Raw genomic sequence first — 26,873 nt, 5'->3', positions numbered from 1 at the left:
TCTGTTCAAAATTGCAGTTGGTAAGGTCACTTAGCGGTTACAGAGTCTAATTCCTGTGTCAACAAAGTGTGTCGCAAATTTGAGTGTGATAGGCAAGAAATGCATGTCAGACATAACGTCTTTTAAACATGATAGATACAATAAAAAGATCTATTTAAGTGATTTCAGTCACACCTTTACAAATGCCACACACAGCAAAACATTTGTGAAAACTGCACATAGCTGACATCAATCAATAAGTTTACAAAATATTGAATATAAATTATTACTTTAGCAGTCCTGATGGCTGAGAGGTAAAGCCTTTGCTTATGAGCCATAAAGATCAGGAAGGTCCCAGGTTTGATGCCAGATCTGTGCTGAATTAACTTATTCCAGTCATGCCAGCAGTAGCACTACAACTGAGCGCAACCGCCCTGGATTTGGGAAGAGGAGGAAAAAAAACAGGATTTCCGCTCTCAATCACTGTACAGTGACCCTAACTCAAAAGGTGCCGATTATGTGAATAGGTTCCAGCTCAGCTATGATGTCCTCCATAGTTAGAAAGCTGGCCAGCAATCACAGTCACAGATCACACATGAAACTTGGACCCTTAGGTTAAGGCGGGGGGGGGGGTGGCGGTGGGAAGAAAGAGGAGCCAAAAATAAATTAATTCATATTTTATTCTTACCTCTCCACGATTCAATCTTGTGTTCCTCCAGCTCATAGATTTGTACCTGCGATGGAAAAATCAGAATCTATTATTGAAACAAGCCCAAAGATTCGAGTCAACAAGCGCTTATTTTTCTCCCATTTGAACAGCATGCCAGTGAACAAACTGGGTAATGTAGAAAACTAGGGAATTGAAAGGGCAAAATGTACCTGTCAGTTTGAACAACCCAGATTGAAGTGTACTGTCCAATGTGACTTTATGTTTGATTCAAATATAAAGTTGAACAGAAACTTGGGCAGAATTGAGTAGAAGCAATTTTATTTTTGCTCTTCGTTCCTTTCAAGATATTGTTAGAACCATAGAAAAAGACACAGCATAGAAGGGGGCCATTCGGCCCATCGTGTCCGCGCCGGCTCGAAGAACAACCAGGTGCCCATTCTAATCCCACCTTCCAGCACCCAGTCCATAGCCCTGCAGCTTATAGCATTTTAGGTGCAGGTCCAGTACTTTTTAAAAAGGGTTGAGGGTCCCTGCCTCCACCACCAATTCGGGCAACGAATTCCATACACCCATCACCCTCTGGGTAAAAATTTTTTTCCTCATGTCCCCTCTAATCCTTCCGCCAATTAGCTTAAATCTATGTCCTCTAGTTCTTGAATTCTCCACTAGGGGAAGCAGGTACTTCCTGTCTACTCTATCTGGACCCCTCATAATATTGTACACCTCAATCAAGTCTCCCTTCAGCCTCCTCTGCTCCAAGGAAAACAACCCCAGCCTATCCAGTCTCTCTTCGTAGCTGCAATTTTCAAGCCCTGGCAACATTCTTGTAAATCTTCTCTGCACTCTCTGCAGAGCAATTACATCCTTCCTGTAATGTGGTGACCAGAACTGCGCACAATACTCCAGCTGTGGCCTTACCAGCATTTTATACAGTTCTATCATTACATCCCTCCTTTTGTATTCTATACCTCGGCTAATAACAGAGCATTCAGTATTGCCTTCTTCACAATCTTATCTACCTGTACTGCTACTTTCAGGGACCCGCGCACATGCACTCCAAGGTCTCTCATTCCTCTACCCCTCTCAATATATTCCCGTTTACTGCGTATTCCCTTTTACTGTTTGCCCTCCCTAAGTGCATTACCTCACACTTCTTCGGGTTGAACTCCATTTGCCACTTTTCCACCCACTCCACCAACTCATTGATATCTTCTTGGAGTCTAAAGCTATCCTCTTCACAATCAACTACATGGTCAATTTTTGTGTCGTCTGCAAATTTGCCAATCACGCCCCCTACATTCAAGTAAAAATCATTAATATATACCACAAACAGCAAGGGATCCAACACTGAGCCCTGTGGCACACCACTGGAAATGGATTTCCATTCGCAAAGACATCCATCGACTTTTACCCTTTGTTTCCTGTTACTGAGCCAATTCGCCACATTTCCCTGTATCCCATGGGCTTTTACCTTTCTGACCAGTCTGCCATGTGGGACCTTGTCAAATGCCTTACTAAAATCCATGTAGACAACATCCACTGCAGTACCCTCATCAATCCTCCTTGTCACTTCCTCAAAGAGTTCAATCAGATTTGTACGGCATGACCTTCCCTGAACAAAGCCATGCTGACTATCCCTGATTAAACCATGCCTTTCCAAGTGATAGTTTATCCTATCTCTCAGTATTGATTCTAATCGTTTGCCCACCATAGATGTAAGACTGACCGGCCTATAATTGTTCGGCCTTTCCCTCGTACCCCTTTTAAACAATGGTACTACGTTTGCAGTCTTCCAGTCCTACGATACCTCCCCTGTATCTAGTGAGGATTGGAAAATGATCCTCAGAGCATCCGCTATTTCCTCCCTGGCTTCCTTCAAAAGCCTAGGAAACAATCCATCCAGCCCTGGTGACTTTCAACTTTCAAGGATTCCAGTCCCTCTAGTACTTCCTTTCTCGTAATGTTTACCTTATCCAATATTTCACACCTCTGCTCTTAACTGCTACATCCGGATCATCCCTTTCCTTTGTGAATACGGAGACAAAATATTCATTTAAAACCCCACCCACATCTTCTGCTTCTACACACAAGTTATCCTTATCATCCCTGATAGGTCCCACATTTTCCTTAGCTATCCTCTTGTTCTTAATGTACTGATAAAACATCTTTGGGTTTTCTTTAATCTTACTGGCTAATATTTTTTCATGCCCTCTCTTTGTTTTCCTTATTTCCTTTTTTTACATCATCCCTGTACTTTCTATACTCCTCTAGGCTTTCTGCAGTATTTAGTTTTCTGTGACAGTCGTAAGCTTTCTTTTTCTGCTTTATCTTGCCCCGTATACTTCTAGACAACCAGGGGGCTCTAAATTTGGCACTGCCACCCTTTTTCTTTGAGGGGACGTGTCTGCATTGTACCCGTAGAATTTCACTTTTTAGTACCTCCCACTGGCTTGCCACTGATTTCTCAAGTAGTTGTGTCCAGTCCACTTCTGCCAAATCACCTTAGTTCTGTAAAATTTGCCTTCCTCCAATTTAAAACATTTACTCCTGATTTAACTCTGTCCTTTTCCATAATAATGCTAAAACTAACTAAATTGTTGTTGCTAGAAACAAGGTGGTGTATTAATCTAAACATTTGCAAAATGTGAGCAGGTACACAATATAAAGCTTTTATTCATAGCAATACCCCACAGTATGACACAACACTGCATGACCAAGAAAAAGAAACAATGAATAAAATTTGGATTTCTCAGTTAGTAAAATTGCTCCCAATTTGGCAAATCAGTGCATTTTCATGTTCGGTTTGTACAGCATCAGATCCTTTTACAGAGTTATGTACAGGCCTGGTCAATATTTATCCCTAAGCAAACACCACTAAAAGCATTGCTGTTTGTGGGACCTTGCTGCGTGCAAATTGGCTGCCACGTTTCCTACATTACAACAGTGATTACACTTCAAAAGTACTTCACTGGAACAGGAGTAGGCCATTCAGCACCTCCAACCTGTTCTGCTATTCAATTAGATGATGGTCGATCTGTATCTTAACTCCATCTACCCCCACCTTGGTTCCGTAGCCCTTAATACCCTTGCCCAACAAAAATCTATCAATCTCAATTTTGAAATTTTAAATTGACCCCCAGCCTCAACAACGTTTTTGGGGGAAAAAGTTCCAGATTTTCACTACATTGAAACATAGAAAATAGGAGCAGGAGTAGGCCATTCGGCCCTTCGAGTCTGCTCCGCCATTCAATATGATCATGGCTGATCCTCTATCTCAATACCATATAACTGCTCCTCCCCATACCCCTTGATGCCTTTTGTGTCTAAAAATCTATCTAGCTCCTTCTTAAATATATTCAGTGACTTGGCCTCCACAGTGTTCTGTGGTAGAGAATTCCACAGGTTCACCCTCTGAGTGAAGAAATTTCTCCTCATCTCAGTCCTAAATGTCCTACCCCGTATCCTGAGACTATGGCTCCAGCCAGGGGAAACATCCTCCCTGCATCCAGTCTGTCTAGCCCTGTCAAAATGTTATATGTTTCAAGGAGATCCCCTCTCATTCTTCTAAACTCGAGTGAACACAGGCCGAGTCGATCCAATCTCTCCTCATACGACAGTCCTGCCATCCCAGGGATCAGTCTGGTGAACCTTCGCTGCACTCCCTCTATGGCAATTATATCCTTTCTTAGGTAAGGAGACCAAAACTGCACACAATATTTTAGGTACCCTTTGTGTGAAGAAGTGCTTCCTGAAATCACCCCTGCACAGCCTAGCTCTAATTTTAAGGTTATGCCCCCTTGTTCTGGATTCCTCTACCAGAGGAAATAGTTTCTCTCTATCTACCCCATCACCTCCTTTATCATCTTAAATACCTCAATTAGATCACCCCGTAATCTTCTATACTCTAGGGAATACAAGCTAGTCTATGCAAACTGTCCTCAATTAGCCCAGTTATCATCCTGGTGAATCTGCGCTGCACCCCCTCCAAGGCCAATATAGAATCACAGAATGGTTACAGGACAGAAGGAGGCCATCTGGCCAGTCAAGCCTGTGCTGGCTTTCTACAAGAGCAATCCAGCTAGTCCCACTCCCCTGCCCTTTCCCCATAGCCCTGCAAATTTTTTCCCTTCATGTACTTAACCAATTCCTTTTTGAAAGCCACAGTTGAATCTGCCTCCACCACCCTTCCTGAGGTGTGGTGCCCAGAATTGAATGCAGTATTCTAAATGGTATGTAACCACAGCTTTACATAACTAACATAACTCCCACTCCTTTATATTCCAGGCTCCTTGAGATAATGGTACATCCTGAGGTCGTGAAATGTGCTGTACAAATACATGTCCTTTCCTTATACGACTACATCATACATTAGCACCAGTCAGTTTCCAACAAGCAAAATGGATTGAAAAAGATCAGATGTTACAATGCAGTGCTATTCACTACATGGTCAAATCATTATTTCCAGTAAAATATAAAAATGCAGTTTAGTGTTAGGTTTACACTATGCCAACTTAATCCGAATATACAGTCAGTCACTCATTGCCTTGGTGGAAAAGGAATTTAGAAGATTTTACATATATTTATTATATAGCTATATATCAAACTATGAGAGACACAGAGCGAGAACTGGAAAGAATGACAATGAGGGATAGAGAGTGAGGGATAGAAAGAGAGATGGACTAATTGGGTAGCTTTTTCAAAGAGCCAGCACAGGCATGTTGGGCAGAATGGCCTCCTTTTGTGCTGTATGGTTCTACGATAGAAAGAGGAGAAAGAAAGAGAAAGAAAAAGCAAGGGAGAAGAGAAGAGCGAGAGTGCGTGAGAAAGAGAATGCATGAGAGAGAAATAAAGAATGGAGAAAGGAAGGAGAAAATACATCTAAGGCGGCGCAAATATAACAGTTCTTATCTAGACAAACCTACAGGCACTGAAGCTTGCAACTTAGATTTAAAAAAAACAAGCCAAAAATTGTGGAGAACATTTATAGAGCATCAGAGTTATCAGACACTTTTTGGGCAGCCAATATGGTACACAATCACATACTAGCCTTGATTTTTAAAAAAATGCCCGTATACTAAAGATGACAGCTGGGCCCTGCATTATTTTAGGAAAAAAAAGTCTAGCATGTTTATTTTTCAGTATTTTTTTAGGTCAAGGCGAAGTGCAGTAAACCAAATTAAAGAATCTGCATAACTTAGAAACATTAGATGCAGGGCTATCAGAAATGTACAGAAATTGGGAGTTGAACGCTACAAAGATCTTATGAGCTACTGTGGATGTTACTGTAGTCCACTCTGGGGAAGTCAAATCACCTATTCTATTCCACTATCCCCCTCTTAGCTGGTTTCCCACTCGCTTGATCCTGGCTTGGGTCTTGCTCTCCTGAACTCTTCTGTGCTCCACTTTGCTCTCAGCCTGATCCTGTTATTCCTCTCCTTGTCCAGTGTCCTGAACCTGGTCTGGTCTCTGGCCCTCAGCTCTCCTGCTCACAAATATAATCAATGATGCAACATTGGGAGTTGGCGCAAACTACAGCAGTAGACTGGGCCAGGAGTTAGACAGTGATAAAGTAGCACAAACCATAGGTCTGATTTTTAATCCCTCAGAAAACACAGGCACTTGAAATGTTTACAGGGTGAAATGCTCAAGAGGATTCCTACAGCGTGGCCACAGATTTCTTACGGCTTGTGTTGAATGACAGCAGGCAGAAAGCAATTGGTACGACAAAAAAATTCAAAACCAGTTCTACGAAGTAACCGTGACACCGTTAAAACTGGAAATAGCACACTGCTTGCTCTATAAGGCACACTGTGGGAACTTGATATAACATGCCCTTCAGCATTTTATCCTGTAAACATTCCTAAAAAGGCAACTGAACTTAAAGCAAATACTTTGCATTAGGGATGGCCTTTTATGTACTTGTCGGATCAAACTGCCATTCATTGTACAGGTTCATAGGTCACTGTTTAACCCTATGCAAAATAAAAAAGTAAATGGGTGTATGAGGGCACATTTCATGGTTTTGCAAACTGTAATCATGAACAATAATAAGATTGCAAGGGATCTCAAAACCAATACAAAGAACTTTTATAGTTATATTGGGAAAAAAAGAGGGTGGTCAGGAGCAGTGTTGGCCCCTTAAAAACTGAAAGTGGGGATATTGTCATTGACAATGGGGAAATGGCGGACATGTTAAATGATTACTTTGCGTCAGTATTTACAGTAGAAAAAGAGCATGCCCGAAATCCCAAGAAAACTAATATTGAATTGGCGACAGGGACTCAATAAAATTAACATAAGTAAAGCAACAGTAATGAAGAAAATAATAGCACTAAAGAGTGACAAATCCCCAGGACCAGATGGTTTCCATCCCAGGGTTTTAATGGAAGTAGGTGAGCACATTGCAGATGCCCTAACTATAATCTTTCAAAGTTCTCTAGATTCAGGAACTGTCCCTCTAGATTGGAAAATTGCACATGTCACTCTGCTTTTTAAGAAAGGAAAGAGAGGGAAACCAGGGAATTATAGACCAGTTAGCCTAACATCTATTGTGGGGAAAACGCTGGAGTCTATAAATTAAGGATAAGGTGACTGAACACCTCGAGAATTTTCAGTTAATCAGAGAAAGCCAGCACGGATTTGTGAAAGGTATGTCGTGCCTGACAAACCTGATTGAATTCTTTGAAGAGGTGACTAAAGTAGTGGTCAAGGGAATGTCAATGGATGTTATTTATATGGACTTCCAGAAGGCATTGGATAAAGTCCCACATAAGAGACTGTTAGCTAAGATAGAAGCCCATGGAATCGAGGGAAAAGTACAGACTTGGTTAGGAAGTTGGCTGAGCGAAAGGCGACAGAGAGTAGGGATAATGGGTAGGTACTCACATTGGCAGGATGTGACTAGTGGAGTCCTGCAGGGATCTGTTTTGGGGCCTCAATTATTCACAATATTTATTAACGACTTAGATGAAGGCATAGAAAGTCTCATATCTAAGTTTGCCACTGACACAAAGATTGGTGGCATTGTAAGCAGTGTAGATGAAAACATAAAATTACAAAGCGGTATTGATAGATTAGATGAATGGGCAAAACTATGGCAAATGGAATTCAATGTAGACAAATGTGAGGTCATCCACTTTGGATCAAAGAAGGATAGAACAGGGTACTTTCTAAATGGTAAAAAGTTAAAAACAGTGGATGTCCAAAGGGACTTAGGGGTTCAGGAACATAGATCATTGAAGTGTCATGAACAGGTGCAGAAAATAATCAATAAGGCTAATGGAATGCTGGCCTTTATAGCTGGAGGACTAGAGTACAAGGGGGCAGAAGTCATGCTGCAGCTATACAAAACCCTGGTTAGACCGCACCTGGAGTACTGTGAGCAGTTCTGGGCACCGCACCTTTGGAAGGACATATTGGCCTTGGAGGGAGTGCAGCGTAGGTTTACTAGAATGATACCCCAACTTCAAGGGTTAAGTTACGAGGAGAGATTACACAAATTGGGGTTGTATTCTCTGGAGTTTCGAAGGTTAAGGGGTGATCTGATTGAAGTTTATAAAATATTAAGGAGAAGTGGATAGAGAGAAACTATTTCCGCTGGTTGGGGATTCTAGGAGTAGGGGGCAGAGTCTAAAAATTAGAGCCAGACCTTTCAGGAGTGAGATGAGAAAACATTTCTACACACAAAGGGTGGTGGAAGTTTGGAACTCTCTTCTGCAATTGGCAATTGATACTAGCTCAATTGCTAAATTTAAATCTGAGATAGATAGCTTTTTGGCAACCAAAGGTATTAAGGGATATGGGCCAAAGGCAGGTATATGGAGTTAGATCACAGATCAGCCATGATCTTATCAAATGGCGGAGCAGGCACGAGGGACTGAATGGCCTACTCCTGTTCCTATGTTCCTAAGATTCAGAAAGTCCCTTCATGGTTGATCAAGTTCATTTGTGATGAGTTGAAGTACAAAATTGGCAAGGCTGGGCAGACAACCATAGATCACTGCCAATTCCACCAATGGCACTCTGTGGTGGTCATGTTAATGTGCAACACAAGTCAAAACTCACACTAATCCAATTTTCCTTTTCCTCCATTATGTGAGGGATCTCTTCTACTTGAGTGTGTCTGATGGCTCTGTTCTTCCTATCCAGGAATCCAAAGGCGTTAACATCAACCAGAGCTGGAATTTTACGGAGCGTTTCCCTGTCTTTGGTGCAGTGCTCTGTGCCACCAAGATCCCAGTCAAATCCTCCCATTTTGGCTTCCCCTACTCATTCATGCCATGTCTTGGGATCTGAACCACCAGAAGATAGGGTCTTGATTTAATGTCCTAAGGATGACCCCTCTGACAACACAGCTCCTTCAGTATTAGCATGGCATATCAATTCAGATAATGAGCTCAAATTCCTAGTCAAAGGCTTAAATTCACAACCGTCTGACTCAGAGGTGATAAATGTTACTATCGGCTATTATGCCTAGATCAAAATTGACAAAACCAGTACAATGAGAGAAGCAGAGTTTGAATGACAGGACTGGGTGCACAATGTTTCAACATCAGAGTTGCTTTGAAGCTACTTTATAACTTGTCACACAGAACAGTAGTACTGTAAATAGCTTTAGCTACTAAGTCTATTTTAAACTTGGACAGTGCCGTATACAATGTCACCTTCTATTTCAAGGGGCTTGCCATACATAAAACATACTTTGATGAGGCATAGCTATTTAGGTAATTGGTTCAGCTGTCAGCCTACAGACGGCCTTTTACCATGTAGGAAATAGTAATGTTCAATAATGATATTGAGCCAAAAATAAAAAGCTTTCATTGATTATTTCACCAATTATTTTTCTTGTTTTCCAGCAGTCTGGTTTTGAAATATGGCTGAGGGGTCGATCTTTTGATAGATCCATTCATCAGAATTTGTACTGACTACCCTCCGAGTGAGCGGTCCATTCATATGGCTAGACACTGCCCTGGCGACAGCATCAGTTGTCTCATTCTTCCCTGACAACATTCTATGTCCCTACTGCTCAGTGGTAGCACTCTCGCCTGAGTCAGAAGGTCACGGGTTCAAGTCCCACTCCGGAGACTTGAGCACAAAAGAGGTGCCATCTTTCGGATGAGACGTTAAACCGGGGCCCCGCCTGTCCTCTCAGGTGGGCGTAAAAGATCCCATGGCACTATTTCGAAGAAGAGCAGGGGAGTTCTCCCCAGTGTCCTGACCAATATTTATCTCTCAACCAACATCACTAAAACAGATGGTCCAGTCATTATCACATTGCTGTGTGTAAATTGGCAGCTGGGCGTTTCCTACATTATATCAGTGACTACACTTCAAAAGGTACTTAATTGGCTGTAAAGTGTTTTGGGACATCCAGAGGTCATGAAAGGCGCTGTATAAATGCAAGTCTTAGTTTTCTTTTTGCTGGGTGATACCCCATGAAATTTATCATGTGAAAATCAGTGTCATACTTACATGCATCAAGACATACGACCAGCAGGTAATTTCCACTAAGTTCGTCAGTACAGTTTATTTAGAAAGTAGAAAGAGTCATAGAAAGTTACGGAACAGAAGGAGGCCATTCGGCCCATCGTGTCCATGCCGGCCAAAAAAGGGCCATCCAGCTTAGTCCCACTTTCCAGCACTTGGTCCATAGCCCTGTAGGTTATGGCAGTTCAAGTTCACAACCAGGTACTTTTTAAATCAGTTGAGGGTTTCTGCCTCTACCACCCTTTCAGGCAGTGAGTTCCAGACCCCACCAACCTCTGGGCGAAAACATTTCTCCTCAGCTCCCCTCTAATCCTTCTACCAATTACTTTAAATCTATGCCCCCTGGTCACTGACCCCTCTGCTAAGGGAAATAGGTCCTCCCAATCCACTCTATCTCGTCCTGTCATAATTTTATACACATCAATTAAATCTCCCCTCAGCCTCCTTTGTTCAAAACAAAACAACCCCAGCCTATCCAATCTTTTCTCATAGCTAAAATTCTCCAGCCCTGGCAACGTCCTTATAAATCTCCTCTGTACTCTCTCTAGTGCAATCACATCTTTCCTGTAATGTGGTGACCAGTTTAGTTCATTTAGTTCATACTTTCACAGCACTATTGTGTACATGACCTTTGAAACAACTATCTCTGTTCAAAGTTTGAGCTTATTTATTTATGTACTGGGCACAGAAACAGGCCATTTGGCCCATAAAGTGTTCATTGGTATTTTTCTGCACATGAGCCACATAGTCTAGTCCTGCTTACCTCATAACCTTTAATATTCCTTTTGTTTATCCAATTTATAGATTATGCTTCAACAACAACTTGTGGCAGATAATTCCACATTCTAACCACCCAATATTTTTCAAACTTCCCTTTTAATTTTGAGATTATTTTAAATTTGTTATAGTATCCCCAAACAGTGCATACAATCTATTATTTATTTTACCATAGCCCTTCATAGTTTTGAAAGCTTCCATCAAGTCACCCCTTAACCTTCTCAGCTCTAGTGGGGGAAAAAGCCCTAACTTCTTAGCTCTCCTTCAATAACTAGAACCCCCTCATCTCTGGCAACATTCTAGCAGATCTATGCTGCATGTTTTCCTTTAACATAGAAAATAGGAGCAGGAGTCGGCCATTCGGCCCTTTGAGCCTGCTCCGCCATTCAATATGATCATGGCTGATCCTCTATCTCAATACCATATTCCCGCTCTCTCCCCATACCCCTTGATGCCTTCTGTGTCTAGAAATCTATCTTTACTTTAACATCCTTCATATACCAACATACGAAAATGACATGCAGGAAAAGACCATCTGGTCCATCAAGCCTGCCCCACATAGTCCTGATGCCTTAAGCATCATGATACCCCCTAATCCACCAGCAGCCAAGTTATCTCCTGGGAGAGGCAAAAAAAGATAAAAACACAAGGCCAATTCAGGAAAAAAATTCTAGAAAATTCCTCTAGTCTCCAGGAGACCACATTGACTATGCTTATATTATCTGATATTTCACCCACCTTTATTAAGAGCTGATCTCTGTCCAGCCAGGAACTGGGCCAGCTGGGGTGCCCAAAGCTACACACAATACCCAACTGCTGCCTGAGGTCTTGGACAAGTTTATCATTACCTCCTTGCTTTTGCATTTTAAAGCTCTAGATACTAAACCAAAACAGCCTTATCTACTTGCACTGCCACCTCCCATTCATGCCACTTGTCATTTGACATGTGTATCTTCACATTAAGGTCTCTCTGCCCCTCCACACCATTGAACTCTTACCATTCAAGGTATACTTCCTTTCCCTAGTCTCACTTCCAAAATGCATTGCATTTTCATACTGAACTGCATCTGCCATCTATCTGCCATCCTGCTCACCTCTTGCAGTCTTTCATAATCCTAATCTCGGTTTGCCATATCCCACAATTTATGCCCTGAATTTCCTTGGACTTTCTGCTGTTGAGCTGCCATAAATTGCATAGAATGTACAGCACAGGAACAAGCCATTCGGCCCAAGCCGGTGTTTAGGCTCCACATGAGCCGCCTGCCACCCCTCTTCATCTAATCCTACCAGCATTACCTTCTATTCCTTTCTCCTTCATGTGTATCTAGCTTCCCCTTAAATGCATCTATACTATTCGCCTCAAATACTCCTTGTGGTAGTAAGTTCCACATTTTAATCACTCTCTGGGTACCCCTTTACCTCCCTTCATCAGAGGTGCTGTGGAAACCCTGTAAATGCGCGTAAACGGCGTTTCCACCGAACCTCTGGCGAAATTACAGCCTCACAGCAACAGAAAATCCAAGGAAATATAGTGTCATTATTAAATTTTAATATTGCTCCCTCAATTTCTAAATTATGTATACACCAACACAGATCCTTAAGGATCACTCTTCCCCACATCTTTCTCTCCCTACCTTTTTCTTTTTGGCTTCCAACCATCTTTCTATTGATGTGGCCACATTCCCCTTAATTCCATGAGCCATTATCTTCAACATCAAGTCTCTCATCTGCTACTTTAGCAAATGCAACAACTTGCATTTATATAGCACCTTTAAGGTAATAAAATGTCCCAAGACGCTTCACAGGAGCATTAGCAAACAAAACGGGAATACTTTCTGAAAATCCATAAAAACCACATTTACTTTATCCATCATCTCTTAATTCTATATTCCAGGATATAAGTCATGATAAAGCACAATCTTCCAGTCATGTTTCTGAATTTTTGGACCATTTTTCCACAAAATAGAATTGGGGAAGGAGTTTTACTTTTAATGCTGGGTTTTTAAAAGCAATGTGCATTTTGACCATTATTAAAAAATAGAAGTACCCAGACAAAAGGTAATTGGAAGTTGTTTCTCCGAGACAATGAGCAATTTGTTAAGTTTGTCCGGGTATTTGGAAAGATACCTCTCATCATTCTGTTGGAAAACCCTTTGATCTCTCTCAGTCTGAGAAGGTGACAGGCATTTTGATGGAGAGAGAAGCTTTAAAGAACAGAACACAGATACCAAATAATTCTCTGGCTTTTAGAACCAAAATGCTGCACAGATAGCAAAGGGCTGCGAAGACAGGATGGTCTGCAGGACAGTAGGACAAAATGCAGAGAGGATATTCTGTTTAAGTTAATTAAGATGATCCACTGAAGTCGGATAGCACTGCGCGTTAACTATGCTTGTATCATCACGCAATGACCAGTTGTATCGATTGAGCCAAGTAATTTAATTTTAACCATTGTTCTGTACGTTTGCCTTACTTTAAATAAAGCTGCTTAATGATTTGAACCAACTTTGCCTCACCTAGTTTAACTCCCTACTTTCAGGGAGATTGAAAAAACACACGTGCAAGAGCCCTGGATATCCAGTTCAGGTCATAAAAGGGATTTTGCTGTTACTCCCCCGGGTCCTGCTACTGTACAAGTAGATATATGGAAGCATGCGCCAACTCTGATAAAAGCAAAACGCACAGACCAGTTACGGGAGCAACTGACACCACTGAACCCAAGAAAGTATCTATGCCAGACCAGAATTTGTAACACTACCTTTTGGAAATCTGTGCTGAATAACTACCCTAAATAACTCTTGTTTCTCCAAGTGCGTAGTATCCTGTACATCCTATACATCCTGTATTATAAAACAACTACTGAAGCAAGACTGCCTGATTTATAATATCTTCGTTTAGCAGCTCTTTTTTGCAGAGTCACATTTACTATCCTGCAGTCCTCTGGCACAATTTTCCTTCTCACAGAATTTTGGAAAAGTGCTGTTTCTTCCACCAGAATCCTCAGATGTAGGTGTTTATGTAAGGTGTTTGTCCAGCTTGCGTCTGACTAATTTCTTTAGTATCATCTTTCTGAATATTAATTTTGACTAATTGTTTAGTGATATTGTAGTTAAGGATAGTATTAGATTAAAAGAGGCCTATTATGTTGCCAAGAAGAGTAGTAAGCCTGAGGATTAGGAGAGTTTTAGAAACCAAAGGACGACCAAAAAATTGATGAGAGTAAATAGAATATGAAAGCAAACTAGCAAGAAATATAAAAACGGATTGTAAGAATTTCTACAAGTACATAAAAAGGAAGAGAGTAGCAAAAGTAAACGTTGGTCCCTTAGAGGCTGAGACAGGAGAAATTATAATGGGGAATCAGGAAATGGCAGATGTGTTAAATAAATAGAATCATAGAAGTTTACAACATAGAAACAGGTCCTTCGGCCCAACATCTCCATGTCGCCCAGTTTAAACCACTAAGCTAGTCCCAATTGCCTGCACTTGGCCCATATCCCTCTATATCCATCTTACCCATGTAACTGCCAAATGCTTTTTAAAAGACAAAATTGTACCCGCCTCTACTACTGCCTCTGGCAGCTCGTTCCAGACACTCACCACCCTTTCAGTGAAAAAAATTGCCCCTCTGGACCCTTTTGTATCTCTCCCCTCTCACCTTAAATCTATGTCCCCTCATTATAGACTCCCCCACCTTTGGGAAAAGATTTTGACTATCTACCTTATCTATGCCCCTCATTATTTTATAGACTTAAATATTTTGTATCTGTCTTCACAGTAGAAGACACAAAAAACATACCAGAAATAGTGGGGAACCAGGGGTCTAATGAGAGTGAGGAACTTAAAGTGATTAATATCAGTAGAGGAAAAAGTACTTCAGAAACTAATGGGACTAATAAATCCCCTGGACTTGATGGCCTACATCCGAGGGTTCTAAAAGAGGTGGTTGCAGAGATAGTGGATGCATTGGTTATGATCTTCCAAAATTCCCTAGATTCTAGAATGGTCCCAGGGGATTGGAAGGTAGCAAATGTGACCCCGCTATTCAAGAAAGGAGGGAGAGAGAAAACAGGGAACTACAGGCCAGTTAGCCTGACATCAGTCGTCGGGAAAATGCTGGAATCCATTATTAAGGAAATGGTAACAGGGCACTTAGAAAATCATAATATGATTAGGCAGAGTCAACATGGTTTTACGAAAGGGAAATAGTGTTTGACAAACCTATTAGAGTTTTTTGAGGATGTAACTAGCAGGGTAGATGAAGGGGAACCAGTGGATGTAGTATATTTGGATTTTCAAAAGGCATTCGATAAGGTCCCACATAAAAGGTTGTTACACAAGGTAAGGGCTCATGGGGTTGGGGGTAACATATTAGCATGGATAGAGGATTGGTTAACGGACAGAAGAGAGCAGGGATAAACGGGTCATTCTCAGGCTGGCAGGCTGTAACTAGTGGGGTGCCGCAAGGATCGGTGATTGGGCTCAGCTATTTACAATCTATATTAATGACTTAGATGAAGGGACCGAGTGTAATGTATCTAAGTTTGCTGACGATACAAAGCTAGGTGGGAAAGTAAGTTGTGAGGAGGACACAAAGAGTCTGCAAAGGGATATAGACAGGTTAAATGAGTGCGCAAGAAGGTGGCAGATGGAGTATAATGTGGGGAAATGTGAGGTTATTCACTTTGGTAGGAAGAATAGAAAAACAGAATATTTTTTAAATGCTGAGAAACTATTACATGTTGGTGTTGAGAGAGACTTGGGTGTCCTTGAACGAGAAACACAAAATGTTAGTATGCAGGTACATCAGGCAATTAGGAAAGCAAATGGCATGATGGCCTTTATTGCAAGGGGGTTGGAGTTCAACAGTAAGGAAATCTTACTACAGTTGTACAGGGCATTAGTGAGACCTCAACTTGAGTACTGCATATAATTTTGGTCTCCTTATCTAAGGAAGGATATACTTGCCTTAGAGGCGGTGCAGCAAAGATTCACTAGATTAATTCCCGAGATGAGAGGGTTGTCCTATGAGGCGTGGTTCAGTAGGATGGGCCTATACTCTCTGGACTTTAGAAGAATGAGAGGTGATCTAATTGAAACATATAAGATTATGAGGGGGCTTGACAGGGTAGATGCTGAGAGGTTGTTTCCCATGGCTGGAGAGTCTAGAACGAGGAGGCATAGTCTCAGGATAAGGGGTCAGCCATTTAAGACTGAGATGAGAAGCAATTTCTTCACTCAGAGGGTTGTGAATCTTTGGAATTCTCTACCCCAGAGGGCTATGGAAGCTGAATTGTTAAATATATTCAAGGTTGAGATAGACAGATTTCTGGACTCCAGGGGAATCAAGGGATATGGGGATTGGGCAGGAAAGTGAAGTTGAGGTCGAAGATCAGCCATGATCTGACTGAATGGTGGAGCAGGCTCGAGGGCCATGTGGCCTCCTCCTGCTCCTTTTTAGTTTCAAATTTGATCTAATTTCCCTATCTAACCACAAACCTCAACCTCTCCATTTTATCCTTGTACTTGATTTATATCCTTTTTTTTCATTCGTTCATGGGATGTGGGCGTCGTTGGTGAGGCCTGCATTTATTGCCCATCCCTAATTGCCCTGGAGAAGGTGATGGTGAGCTGCCTTCTTGAACCGCTGCAGTCCGTGTGGTGACAGTTCTCCCACAGTGCTGTGAGGTAGGGAGTTCCAGGATTTTGACACAGCGACGATGAAGGAACGGCGATATATTTCCAAGTCGGGATGGTGTGTGACTTGGAGGGGAACGTGCAGGTGGTGTTGTTCCCATGTACCTGCTGCTCTTGTCCTTCTAGGTGGTAGAGGTCGCAGGTTTGGGAGGTGCTGTCGAAGAAGCCTTGGCGAGTTGCTGCAGTACATCCTGTGGATGGTACACACTGCAGCCACAATGCGCCGGTGGTGAAGGGAGTGAATGTTTAGGGTGGTGGATGGGGTGCCAATCAAGCAGGCTGCTTTGTCCTGGATGGTGTCGAGCTTCTTGAGTGTTGCTGGAGCTGCACTCATCCAGGCAAGTGGAGAGTATTCCATCACACTCCTGACTTGTGCCTTGTAGATGGTGGAAAGGCTTTGGGGAGTCAGGAGGTGAGTCACTCATCGCAGAATACCCAACCTCTGACCTGCTCTTGTCGCCACAGTATTTATATGGCTGGTCCAGTTAAGTTTCTGGTCAATGGTGACCCCCAGGATGTTGATGGTGGGGGATTCGGCGATGGTAATGCCGTTGAATGTCAAGGGGAGGTGGTTAGACCCTCTCTTGTTGGAGATGGTCATTGCCTGGCACTTGTCTGGCGCGAATGTTACTTGCCTCTTATCAGCCCAAGCCTGGATGTTGTCCAGGTCTTGCTGCATGCGGGCTCGGACTGCTTCATTATTTGAGGGGTTGCGAATGGAACTGAACACTGTGCAATCATCAGCGAACATCCCCATTTCTGACCTTATGATGGAGGGAAGGTCATTGATGAAGCAGCTGAAGATGGTTGGGCCTAGGACACTGCCCTGAGGAACTCCTGCAGCAATGCCCTGGGGCCGAGATAATTGGCCTCCAACAACCACCACCATCTTCCTTTGTGCTAAGTATGACTCCAGCCACTGGAGGGTTTTCCCCCTGATTCCCATTGACTTCAATTTTACTAGGGCTCCTTGGTGCCACACTCGGTCAAATGCTGCCTTGATGTCAAGGGCAGTCACTCTCACCTCACCTCTGGAATTCAGCTCTTTTGTCCATGTTTGGACCAAGGCTGTAATGAGGTCTGGAGCAGAGTGGTCCTGGCGGAACCAAAACTGAGCATCGGTGAGCAGGTTATTGGTGAGTAAGTGCCGCTTGATAGCACTGTCGACAACACCTTCCATCACTTTGCCAATGATTGAGAGTGGACTGATGGGGCGGTAATTGGCCGGATTGGATTTGTTCTGCTTTTTGTGGACAGGACATACCTGGGCAATTTTCCACATTGTCGGGTACATGCCAGTGTTGTAGCTGTACTGAAACAGCTTAGCTCGAGGCGCAGCTAGTTCTTGAGCACAAGTCTTCAGCACTTCAGCCAGGATGTTGTCGGGGCCCATAGCCTTTGCTGAATCCAGTGCATTCAGCCGTTTCTTGCTATCACGTGGAGTGAATCAAATTGGCTGAAGACTGGCTTCTGTGATGGTGGGGATATTGGGAGGAGGCCGAGAGGGATCATCCACTCGGCACTTCTGGCTGAAGATTGTTGCAAACGCTTCAGCCTTGTCTTTTGCACTCACGTGCTGGACTCCGCCATCATTGAGGATGGGGATGTTTACAGAGTCGCCCCCTCCCGTTAGTTGTTTAATTGTCCACCACCATTCACGACTGGATGTGGCAGGACTGCAGAGCTTTGATCTGATCCGTTGGTTGTGAAATCGCTTAGCTCTGTCTATAGTATGTTGCTTCCGCTGTTTAGCATGCATGTAGTCCTGAGTTGTAGCTTCACCAGGTTGGCACCTCATTTTTTAGGTACGCCTGGTGCTGCTCCTGGCATGCTCTTCTACACTCCTCGTTGAACCAGGGTTGATCCCCTGGCTTGTTGGTAATGGTAGAGTGAGGAATATGCCGGGCCATGAGGTTACAGATTGTGCTGGAATACAATTCTGCTGCTGTTTAAATATTTCTCACTGCTGATCTACGCCTCTATTTGCCAATCTTTTCTTCCATTTAAACTGGACACGGCCCTTTTTATTTGCTATATTTTGCTTGACCATGACTCGTTCTTTTACCATTCTCACACTGAACCAAATTATACTGGAGTCACTGTTTCCCTACTTTTAGGTTGTCTACTTGTTATGCTTCGTTATCCTGAAGCAGGTCAATCAGCAAAATATAGACTGAGAAAATAATTCTGAACACAGTGGCAAAACAAAAAACCTCCCCTTTGTCATTGAATATTTTTCCTATCCTTTATCCATATTTTCCGTTTCCATATTTATTTTTGGATAATTAAAAACCCTACAATTATGTGGGTAAATTTTCTCAAGCTTCTCCTGCTTCAGCCCTGTAACTTCGACAGAAACCGACTTTATAAACGTGGTTTCCTCCAACCTTTTGCCAGAGTAATGGTGGCTGTGTGGGAGAAGCCCTGAGGAAACTCATCCCCATTGACTCTAATTTTCGTGCATGCCCCTCATTTGGCTCAAATTTGAACCTCAATTCCCCTTCCACATTTCAGGGGTCTATAATGTACTCCTAGTACTGAACCAATCCGTTGCTATTGCTTAGTTTAGGATTATGTTTGTACTACTTCTCTAATCTTCATGCTTCAATACTGAGATTATCTCTAATTAGTACTGCTACTCCGCTTTAATCAGGATTACTTAATTGCCAGCCCTAATCCAGTTCCAGCTATGATTCAGTTACTGCAGTTATATTGTAATTTTCTATTTAAAATCAATGACTCGCGTTTCATAATTTTAATTCTTCTACTCTGTGCATTAATATACATACATTTTAGTTTGGATTCCCTTCGCTTGGCAATTATTCCTTTTTTGTCTTCCTGCAATTCTTTTTTTCTTTTTTAACTATCTTATCTTATTTAATTGCTGTCAACTTTTTTACCTCCTCATCACCTGTATAACTAGAGCCCTTCTGGGCTGCCTACTCTGCTTTTTTGCTTTTTCCCCTCCCTCTGCCATATTAATTTAAACTCTTATGGCAGAAACCCAAACGATCCTGATACTGAGGCTTCCTTCAGATTCCCCCTTCCCAACTGTTGGGGACAACAGAGATCTGCTACCAACAAGAGGAGAAACAGCAATGGTGGTAGCCTAAATTGCGACCTTATGTACAGCAGAGTAGTGGAAAGTTATTCGATTTTCTTGAAGGAGCAGGATCACAAGCGATTTTTTCTCTCCTTCCTCTGCAATCTCTCTCTCTCGCCCCTGCCCCCACCCTAAAACCATGGGATGACAGCAATATGCTATTTGTAGATGAAGATTTTTGACTGCTTATGCGCCTGTGAAGCGGGGCGCTTCACTGCGTTAAAGGCGCTATATGTTAATATTGTGTTTGGTGTTGCTAAGGTTGAATAACTGAATCTTTCAAATGGATTTTATTTTTTCCACTACAGTGTTACTGGATGGTGAGTACTAATCGGATAAGGCACTGAAATCTCCTCAGACAACCCTAAAACATCTACATGAACTGTATTTGCTTTTTTCATGCAATTCATTTATTTTGGCTCCCAAGATTTTAATGTTGAAAATTGGAAAGTACAGTACTCACCATGGGTGACTTGTAGTATCTGTGCAGTATGTTTATGAAGTCTGTTATAGTTAACATTCCTAGGAAAAAGAAACATTATTAATTGATGCCACAGAATGTCGCAGCACATTGTGTGACTGAGGCCTGTTAACTGGGGCATCCTAGTGGAAAACTTTTTCATTAAGACCCAGTAATACTGTTTAAACACAGTGGGATTTTTGGTATGTGAGAAAACATCCCTCTGCAGCCGGAAGCCACATCACCATTAAATTTCAATACCTTCAGATCATAACCACTGCTCCCCCTTATTTTGCCCCCGACAGCAAGTGTTGCTAATGGTTCTGCTGTTGCCAATTACAGCTCCTCTAGACCCATCTTTTGTTTCTTTACTTGTCCCATTACCATCCTCCTTGCCTTGCACCATCATCCCTTTGTCATTCAATCACTCCTGCCCTCTATCCTGTGAGACCTTCCCCTTTGTGCTTTCCTCTCCTTCCCCCACCAACCCTCCTCCCCAGCTCTGTACTTGCTTAAAAACTGTTCAATCTTTAACTTTTTCCACTTCTGACGAAAGGTCATCAACCTGAAACGTTAACTCTGTTCCTTTCTCCACAGATGCTGCCTGACTTGCTGAGTATTTCCAGCATTCTCTGTTTTTATTTCAGATTTCCAGCATCCACAGTATTTTGCTTTTGATTCATCATTAAACTGGCATCAAATCTACCAACAACAAAACCAAGTGTCGATTTAAAACAAAGTACATCAAGTACAAAGCAAAAGGGTACAAGAGATAAAGTAGCACAAGATGTTTTTCAAACTTTGTGCCTGGCCAGCTGATCTCTCCTCGCCCTGTACACTTCTAAATACATTAAAGGCAGTATCATACAGATTTAGTGTTAAAACATCAACACAATACTGGCATAGCAGTCTCCCTTTAGTCACTGTACCCAGAGATATTATATATTCACAATTTTGCCTAGTCAGGACCTCCTGCAGTATTCGATTAATATCCATTCTAAGCCCTGCAGTGTTTAATTCCTCGAACTGCATGACTTCACTGAATAGAAATGAAGTCTTAAATAGAATCAGGGTCACTATTAGCACTGCCGGTGGGTCACTGAGGTTGTGGGAAGAAAGCCATGTTTTTTTGTAAACAAGTCTACCACATTATTCAGCTGATAATATGCTATTTTTAAAATCTGTTTGTTATATTTTCAGTCTCAAAGTCCACATTCTGTTGCCATTCCCTCCCCTCCACCCTACATTCACACCGTGCTTGATCAGGAGGACCAGCAGGCACCTCTACAGATGTCATCAATGTAATTTTTTTTGACTCCCAGGAGGTATTCTTGGGATGGGACTTTGGGCAAAATCTACTCGAGGTGGCAGAGTAGGAGGAGAAGAAAATAAGTCCCAGGTAAAAGCGTTGGTTCTCTGGGGTATAATGCATTGTACCAATCCCTCTCATTTATACATATTTATTAATATCTATTTAGTATTTACATAGCAACTCCTGTGTATCCAAGTACCATCTGGCAATTAGCAAGTAATTAAAAATTTCAAGCCAGGCCTTAAAAAAAATTCCAACAGAAAGAATCCCAGACTAAAAAAATGCATAATTAGAATTACATATATATTATAACAATGAAACAGGCTGTTTGCCCAACCACTCCACGTGAGCAGTAGCCCTAATCCTATCCTATGTGCCTGCTCTATTCCGTACTGCTTTAATCCCCTTTCTTTCAACCGCCTATCTATCCTATTCTTGAATATTGCCACAGTCTGTTTCAATTATTAACTCTGGTAGTGCATTCCTCAGCCTCAACACTTTTTGAAAATGGGCATTCCTTTCTCCAGTCCTCCGGCACACATCCACATCCTTGGATGTGTCCAGTCTGTTCCCTTTACGTTGACCTTCTTTAGATTAATTAACCTCTAATACTTTCCTTTTATTTATTAAAATATCTCTCATCTCACTTTTAACCGATTCAGGATTTATCTCTTCCCCAATATTGTAAACATTAATGAAAAGTACTTGTTAAGTATCCGGCCGCTTTCTGTTTATTCTTTGCCAATTCACTATCCTCTTCTTTCAGAGGTCCTCGCATTTAACAATTCTTTTTACTGATATATTTGTAGAATACTTTACTGTTCTTTAGTAATATTTTTGAGTCTCTCCTCATACTCCTTGCATTCCTCATCTCTTTCTAAAAAATATATTCTCTTATTTTTATTATACCTACAGGCCCCATATACCTTCTTCAATTTCAGTTTCTTCCTAAACCTCTATTTATCAAGGGCATTCTGAAACCTGAAGAAGTCTCACATATACAGTTTCTTAAATATTTATTCTGCATCTTTGCAATGTCCTTTTAAAAAAATGCCCCATTGCTGACCTACATCTCTTTCCCATACCTTTCCACTTCATCTCAGGTAGCTCACTCCTCACCTTCCTAAAATCTGCCCTATTCAAATCTGGCGTCCTTGTTTTTGTACTAACTTTTTTTCTTTCTATTTGAACCTTAAACCTCATCATGTTATGGTCACTACTCCCGAGGTGCTCACCCACATTTAACTCATCTACTCAATCTATTTTGTTACTCATAACTAGATCTAGCAGCACCTCTCCCCTTGTATGCCTAATAATATGTTGCTTAAGGAGTCCTGCACAAATTTTAGGTATTCCATTCCCATTTCTCCATTTGCTCCTTCCCTGTCCCAAGGAGTGGGAAATTAAACTCTCCAAGAGCAATAATTTCTGTTAGTCCTACTCATTGCCCTGATCCGTCTACAGATTCCCTCCCACAATTAGGGGGTCTGTAATATAACCGCACTAATATAATAATCCCTCTTATTACCGTTGCTGTTTAACCATACTGACTCTTTCTGAATCTACCATTTGCACTTGCATTTTGGCGATGTTTTTGCCAGTGTTGAAAAATGAACTAAAGAGAAGGCTACAGGGAGAACTTCCACTACAATGCACTTCTCCTCACAGTTTAGAACAAAGATATCTTTTATCCCATCTTCAATATCCTGACTCATTTCAAGTGTCTGCTCTTTACTAAAACGGCACTGATATTAGATGTTAATTCAGGCAGCCCAAAGTGGTTCTATTAATTGAAGCAGGAGCTGTTGCTTTAAGCCACGGGGAGCCTAGAATTTAGCTTCGCCTTCATAAGCACCAAACATTCATTTCGAATAAAATCGAGACACATTGAATAATGTCACAAATCCAAACAGAAAATGGAAAACTGAACCCCAGCTGAACAAGGTGCAGAGAAACAAAGAAAATAGGAGCAGGAGTAGGCCATTCAGCTCTTCGAGCCTACTCCGCCATTCAATATGATCATGGCTGATCCTCTATCTCAATAGTATATTCCCGCTCTCTCCCCATACCCCTGATGCCTTTTGTGTCCAGAAATCTATCTAGCTCCTTCTTAAATATATTCAGTGACTTGGCCTCCACAGCCTTCTGTGGTAGAGGATTCCACAAGTTCACCACCCTCTGAGGGAAGAAATTTCTCCTCATTTCAGAAGAGTAACAAAATCAGATCCCATTTGTAAAAGGGGTTGAGTTACGAGGAGAGATCAGAGAAGCTCAAGCTGGGGTTCACTTGTATTTTGTCCTGGCAGCATTAGGAAAACCCCAGCGCCACTCTACTGGTCCTGTTCAAAATAGTCCCAATTCAGTTGCTTTTGTAATGTGTACCTAGAGTGGGTCCCTTCACCTGGAGGCCTATAACAGGTGCCAATGATCAATTCTGGGCCACCAGCTTGGTCCCCTTGAGCCCCAGCTAGCTTCAGCTATAGCTGGTGCAGGAAGAGCACCTCTGACTGAAAAAGGAGAAGCTATCTGACTATTTAGGAAAAAGAGAGAAGCTCCAGCTGTATGGCCCAAAAAAGATGCTTAAGGTGTCAGAAGAGGGGATCTTCAATATATATCTTAAAAAATTAAAATGTTGCAGACAAACCCAAAGTACTACTTCAAATAAGGCCAGGAAAGTAGAACCAAAAACTACAAATTTAAATTTGTGAACAGGAAATTCAAAACAGGTGAAACTCTTTACTCAAAGAATGATAAATGTTTGGGAATAATTTTCTGGGTGAAGTAGTCGAGCCAAAGTGGGTGAAATCCATCTTGGTCAATAAGTGCAAAACGGGCACTAATGAATCAGCAGCCCGTTTAACATCAACAGCAAAGAGAATGGGGCAGAGTGTAAAATCGGCTGCCAATTTGCTATCCCGTTTTGCGCTACCGTCCAAGATGGATTTCACCCTCAAACACTGGGAAGGTTCAACGCGTAGGTGGATGCTATAACGGAGGAGCTAGGTTGGAAGAGGGATGAGCTTTGTTTGGCTGAACTCTTGTGTCTTAATGCAATCACTATTGTAAAATACAAAAACACATTATGCCAAGTCACATCTCAACCAATTGTATTGGGGGGTGAATGACAACTTCTAATGTACAGTAAGCACAACAGAAAAAGATTGCTTCTACACAAAAGCGTGCCCTCTAGTAGAATTATTAGAACACCACATTTTGAAACACAGGCTATTCACCTGGACTGCAAAATTTTAATACAATCCTTTGAGTAGACACACATCAGAAGGGATTCTGCACTCAGAACAGTGCTGTCGTACAAGTTGAAGACCAGATGCAACTCCACATTATTTTTTTAAATAAAAAGTACATTGTAAAACATATTTAATAACAAATGTTAACAGGACACAGTGTGTGCAGCTCAAAGCTGATGTGACTTGTAACTGAGGGACTTGTAACTCACCAGGGGGACGGGTGTCTGTGCACTATATTAAAATCAGTCTACTTCTATTTTGGTAATCAATTAATCCTCCAACTTCTCAATAAGCATAGAGGAATCACCAGGTTACTCAGTTACTAGCATATCGAGAGGCGCAGCACTAAAAAAGGAATTATATAGATTAAAAGGAGAGATTTGGCAATGCACACACTCTTCGCTGTACAATATACGGACAGTAGTAAGGACCTACAGTGACCAAACTATTTCCATATTTCCAAGAAACCAGACAATCAAAATTCCTTTTCACAGTGCTAATTATATCCTACAGACCAAATCTAGCTACAGTGCCGTTGCCTTAGTTAGGCTGGGAGATGATGATTAGCAGTAGAACTCAAGTGCAATCTCATGGGTTCCAGCTTGACAACTTGCTAATAGCTGGATGCTTTCTAGACTCAACTTACTGCAGGCTTAAAAGGGCTATTGAGAAAGCCCTTGGTCTCTATTCTAGGGCTTTCTGTACAAATTGAAGTGCTTTACATAACAACCAGTTCTGAATCTCAAGTGATTTCAGGCTCTCAGCAACCCCGCTAGACTACTTTCTCTCTAGGCTTTATACCAAGTTGAATGAGTGACTTTCCAATCTTCAGTGAAAAGTAAAAAGGACTGAGCAGCAGAAACCGTTACAATCTTGAGGACTAACTTCTATTGCACGATTAAAAGGCCTAGAGGAAACCCCAGTCACAAAAAAATTACACTCCAGAACCCCTTAATTGTTTATCTGAAAAAAAATAGAATGAATTGAGGGCTATAACTGGATGTAATTGAAGTGATTTTTAAAATAAACCATAACAGCTATCAACATGCATCAAGATAAATATATTACCAGTGAAAATAATTATAGAATTTTATACCTTTGCAAAAAGAGAATCATAGAATGATACAGCACAGAACAAGGCCATTCGACCCATCATGCCTGTGCTGACTCTTTGAAAGAGCTATCTAGTCCCACTCCCTTGCTCTTTCACCATAGCACTGCAAATTTTGCCCCTTCAGATATTTATCCAATTTAATCCAACCACAGCAATGTGGTTGATTCTTAACTGCCCTCTGAAATGGCCTAGCTAGCCATTCAGTTGTACAATCCTGCTACAGAAAGAATAAAACCGGACAGATCACCCGGCATCGGACCACTAGGCACCGGACAGGACAAAGGCAAACCAAGCACAGTCGACCCTGCAAAGTCCTCCTCACTAACATCTGGGGCTTGTGCCAAAATTGGGAGAGTTGTCCTACAGACTAGTCAAGCAACAGCCTGACACTGCTATATTCACAGAATCATACCTTTCAGCCAAAGTCCCAGACTCCTCCATCACCATCCCTGGGTATGTCCTGTCTCACTGGCAGGACAGACCCACCAGAGGTGGCGGCATAGTGGCATACAGTCAGGAGGGAGTAGCCCTGGGAATCCTCAAGATTGACTCTAGACCCCATGAAGTCTCATGGCATCAGATCAAACATGGGCAAGGAAACCTCCTGCTGATTGCCACCTACCACCCTCCCTCAGCTGAAGAATCAGTACTCCTCCATGTTGAGCACCACTTGGAGGAAGCACCGAGGGTAGCAAGGGCACAGAATATACTCAGGATGGGGGACTTCAATGTCCATCACTAAGAGTGGCTCGGTAGCACCACGAGCTGGCCGAGTCCTGAAGGACATAGCTGCCAGACTGGGACTGCGGCAAGTGGTGAGAGAACCAACATGAGGGAAAAATCTGCTTGACCTCATCCTCACCAATTACCTGTCACCAGCCACATAAATACTGTGGCTACTAGAGCAGGTCAGAAGCTGGGTATTCTGCAGCGAGTGACTCACCTCCTGACTCCCCAAAGCCTTTCCACCATCTACAAGTCAGGAATGTGATGGAATACTCTCTACTGGCCTAGATGAGTGCAGTTC

The 26,873-nt window shown here is 42.1% G+C and overlaps 1 protein-coding gene across 9 annotated transcripts in view; it reads right to left on the bottom strand.

Annotated features, from left to right (window-relative positions):
* The window catches only part of LOC137345065 (5'-AMP-activated protein kinase subunit gamma-2-like), a 514,189-nt gene that overhangs the window by 42,617 nt on the left and 444,699 nt on the right, over positions 1–26,873 (bottom strand). For all 9 annotated transcript variants that reach the window (XM_068008521.1, XM_068008514.1, XM_068008499.1 and 6 more), the window contains 2 exons: positions 20,176–20,234; positions 668–713 (listed from right to left, as the gene is read on the bottom strand). In XM_068008521.1, the coding sequence (XP_067864622.1) occupies positions 668–713; positions 20,176–20,234 (105 nt within the window). The remainder of the gene's footprint in view (positions 1–667; positions 714–20,175; positions 20,235–26,873) is intronic.

This window comes from Heptranchias perlo, chromosome 2 (assembly GCF_035084215.1).
Source record: "Heptranchias perlo isolate sHepPer1 chromosome 2, sHepPer1.hap1, whole genome shotgun sequence".
NCBI classification, from domain to species: domain Eukaryota; kingdom Metazoa; phylum Chordata; class Chondrichthyes; order Hexanchiformes; family Hexanchidae; genus Heptranchias; species Heptranchias perlo.
Note: the sequence above shows the minus strand (reverse complement) of the source record. Positions and strands in the feature narration are given on the sequence as shown.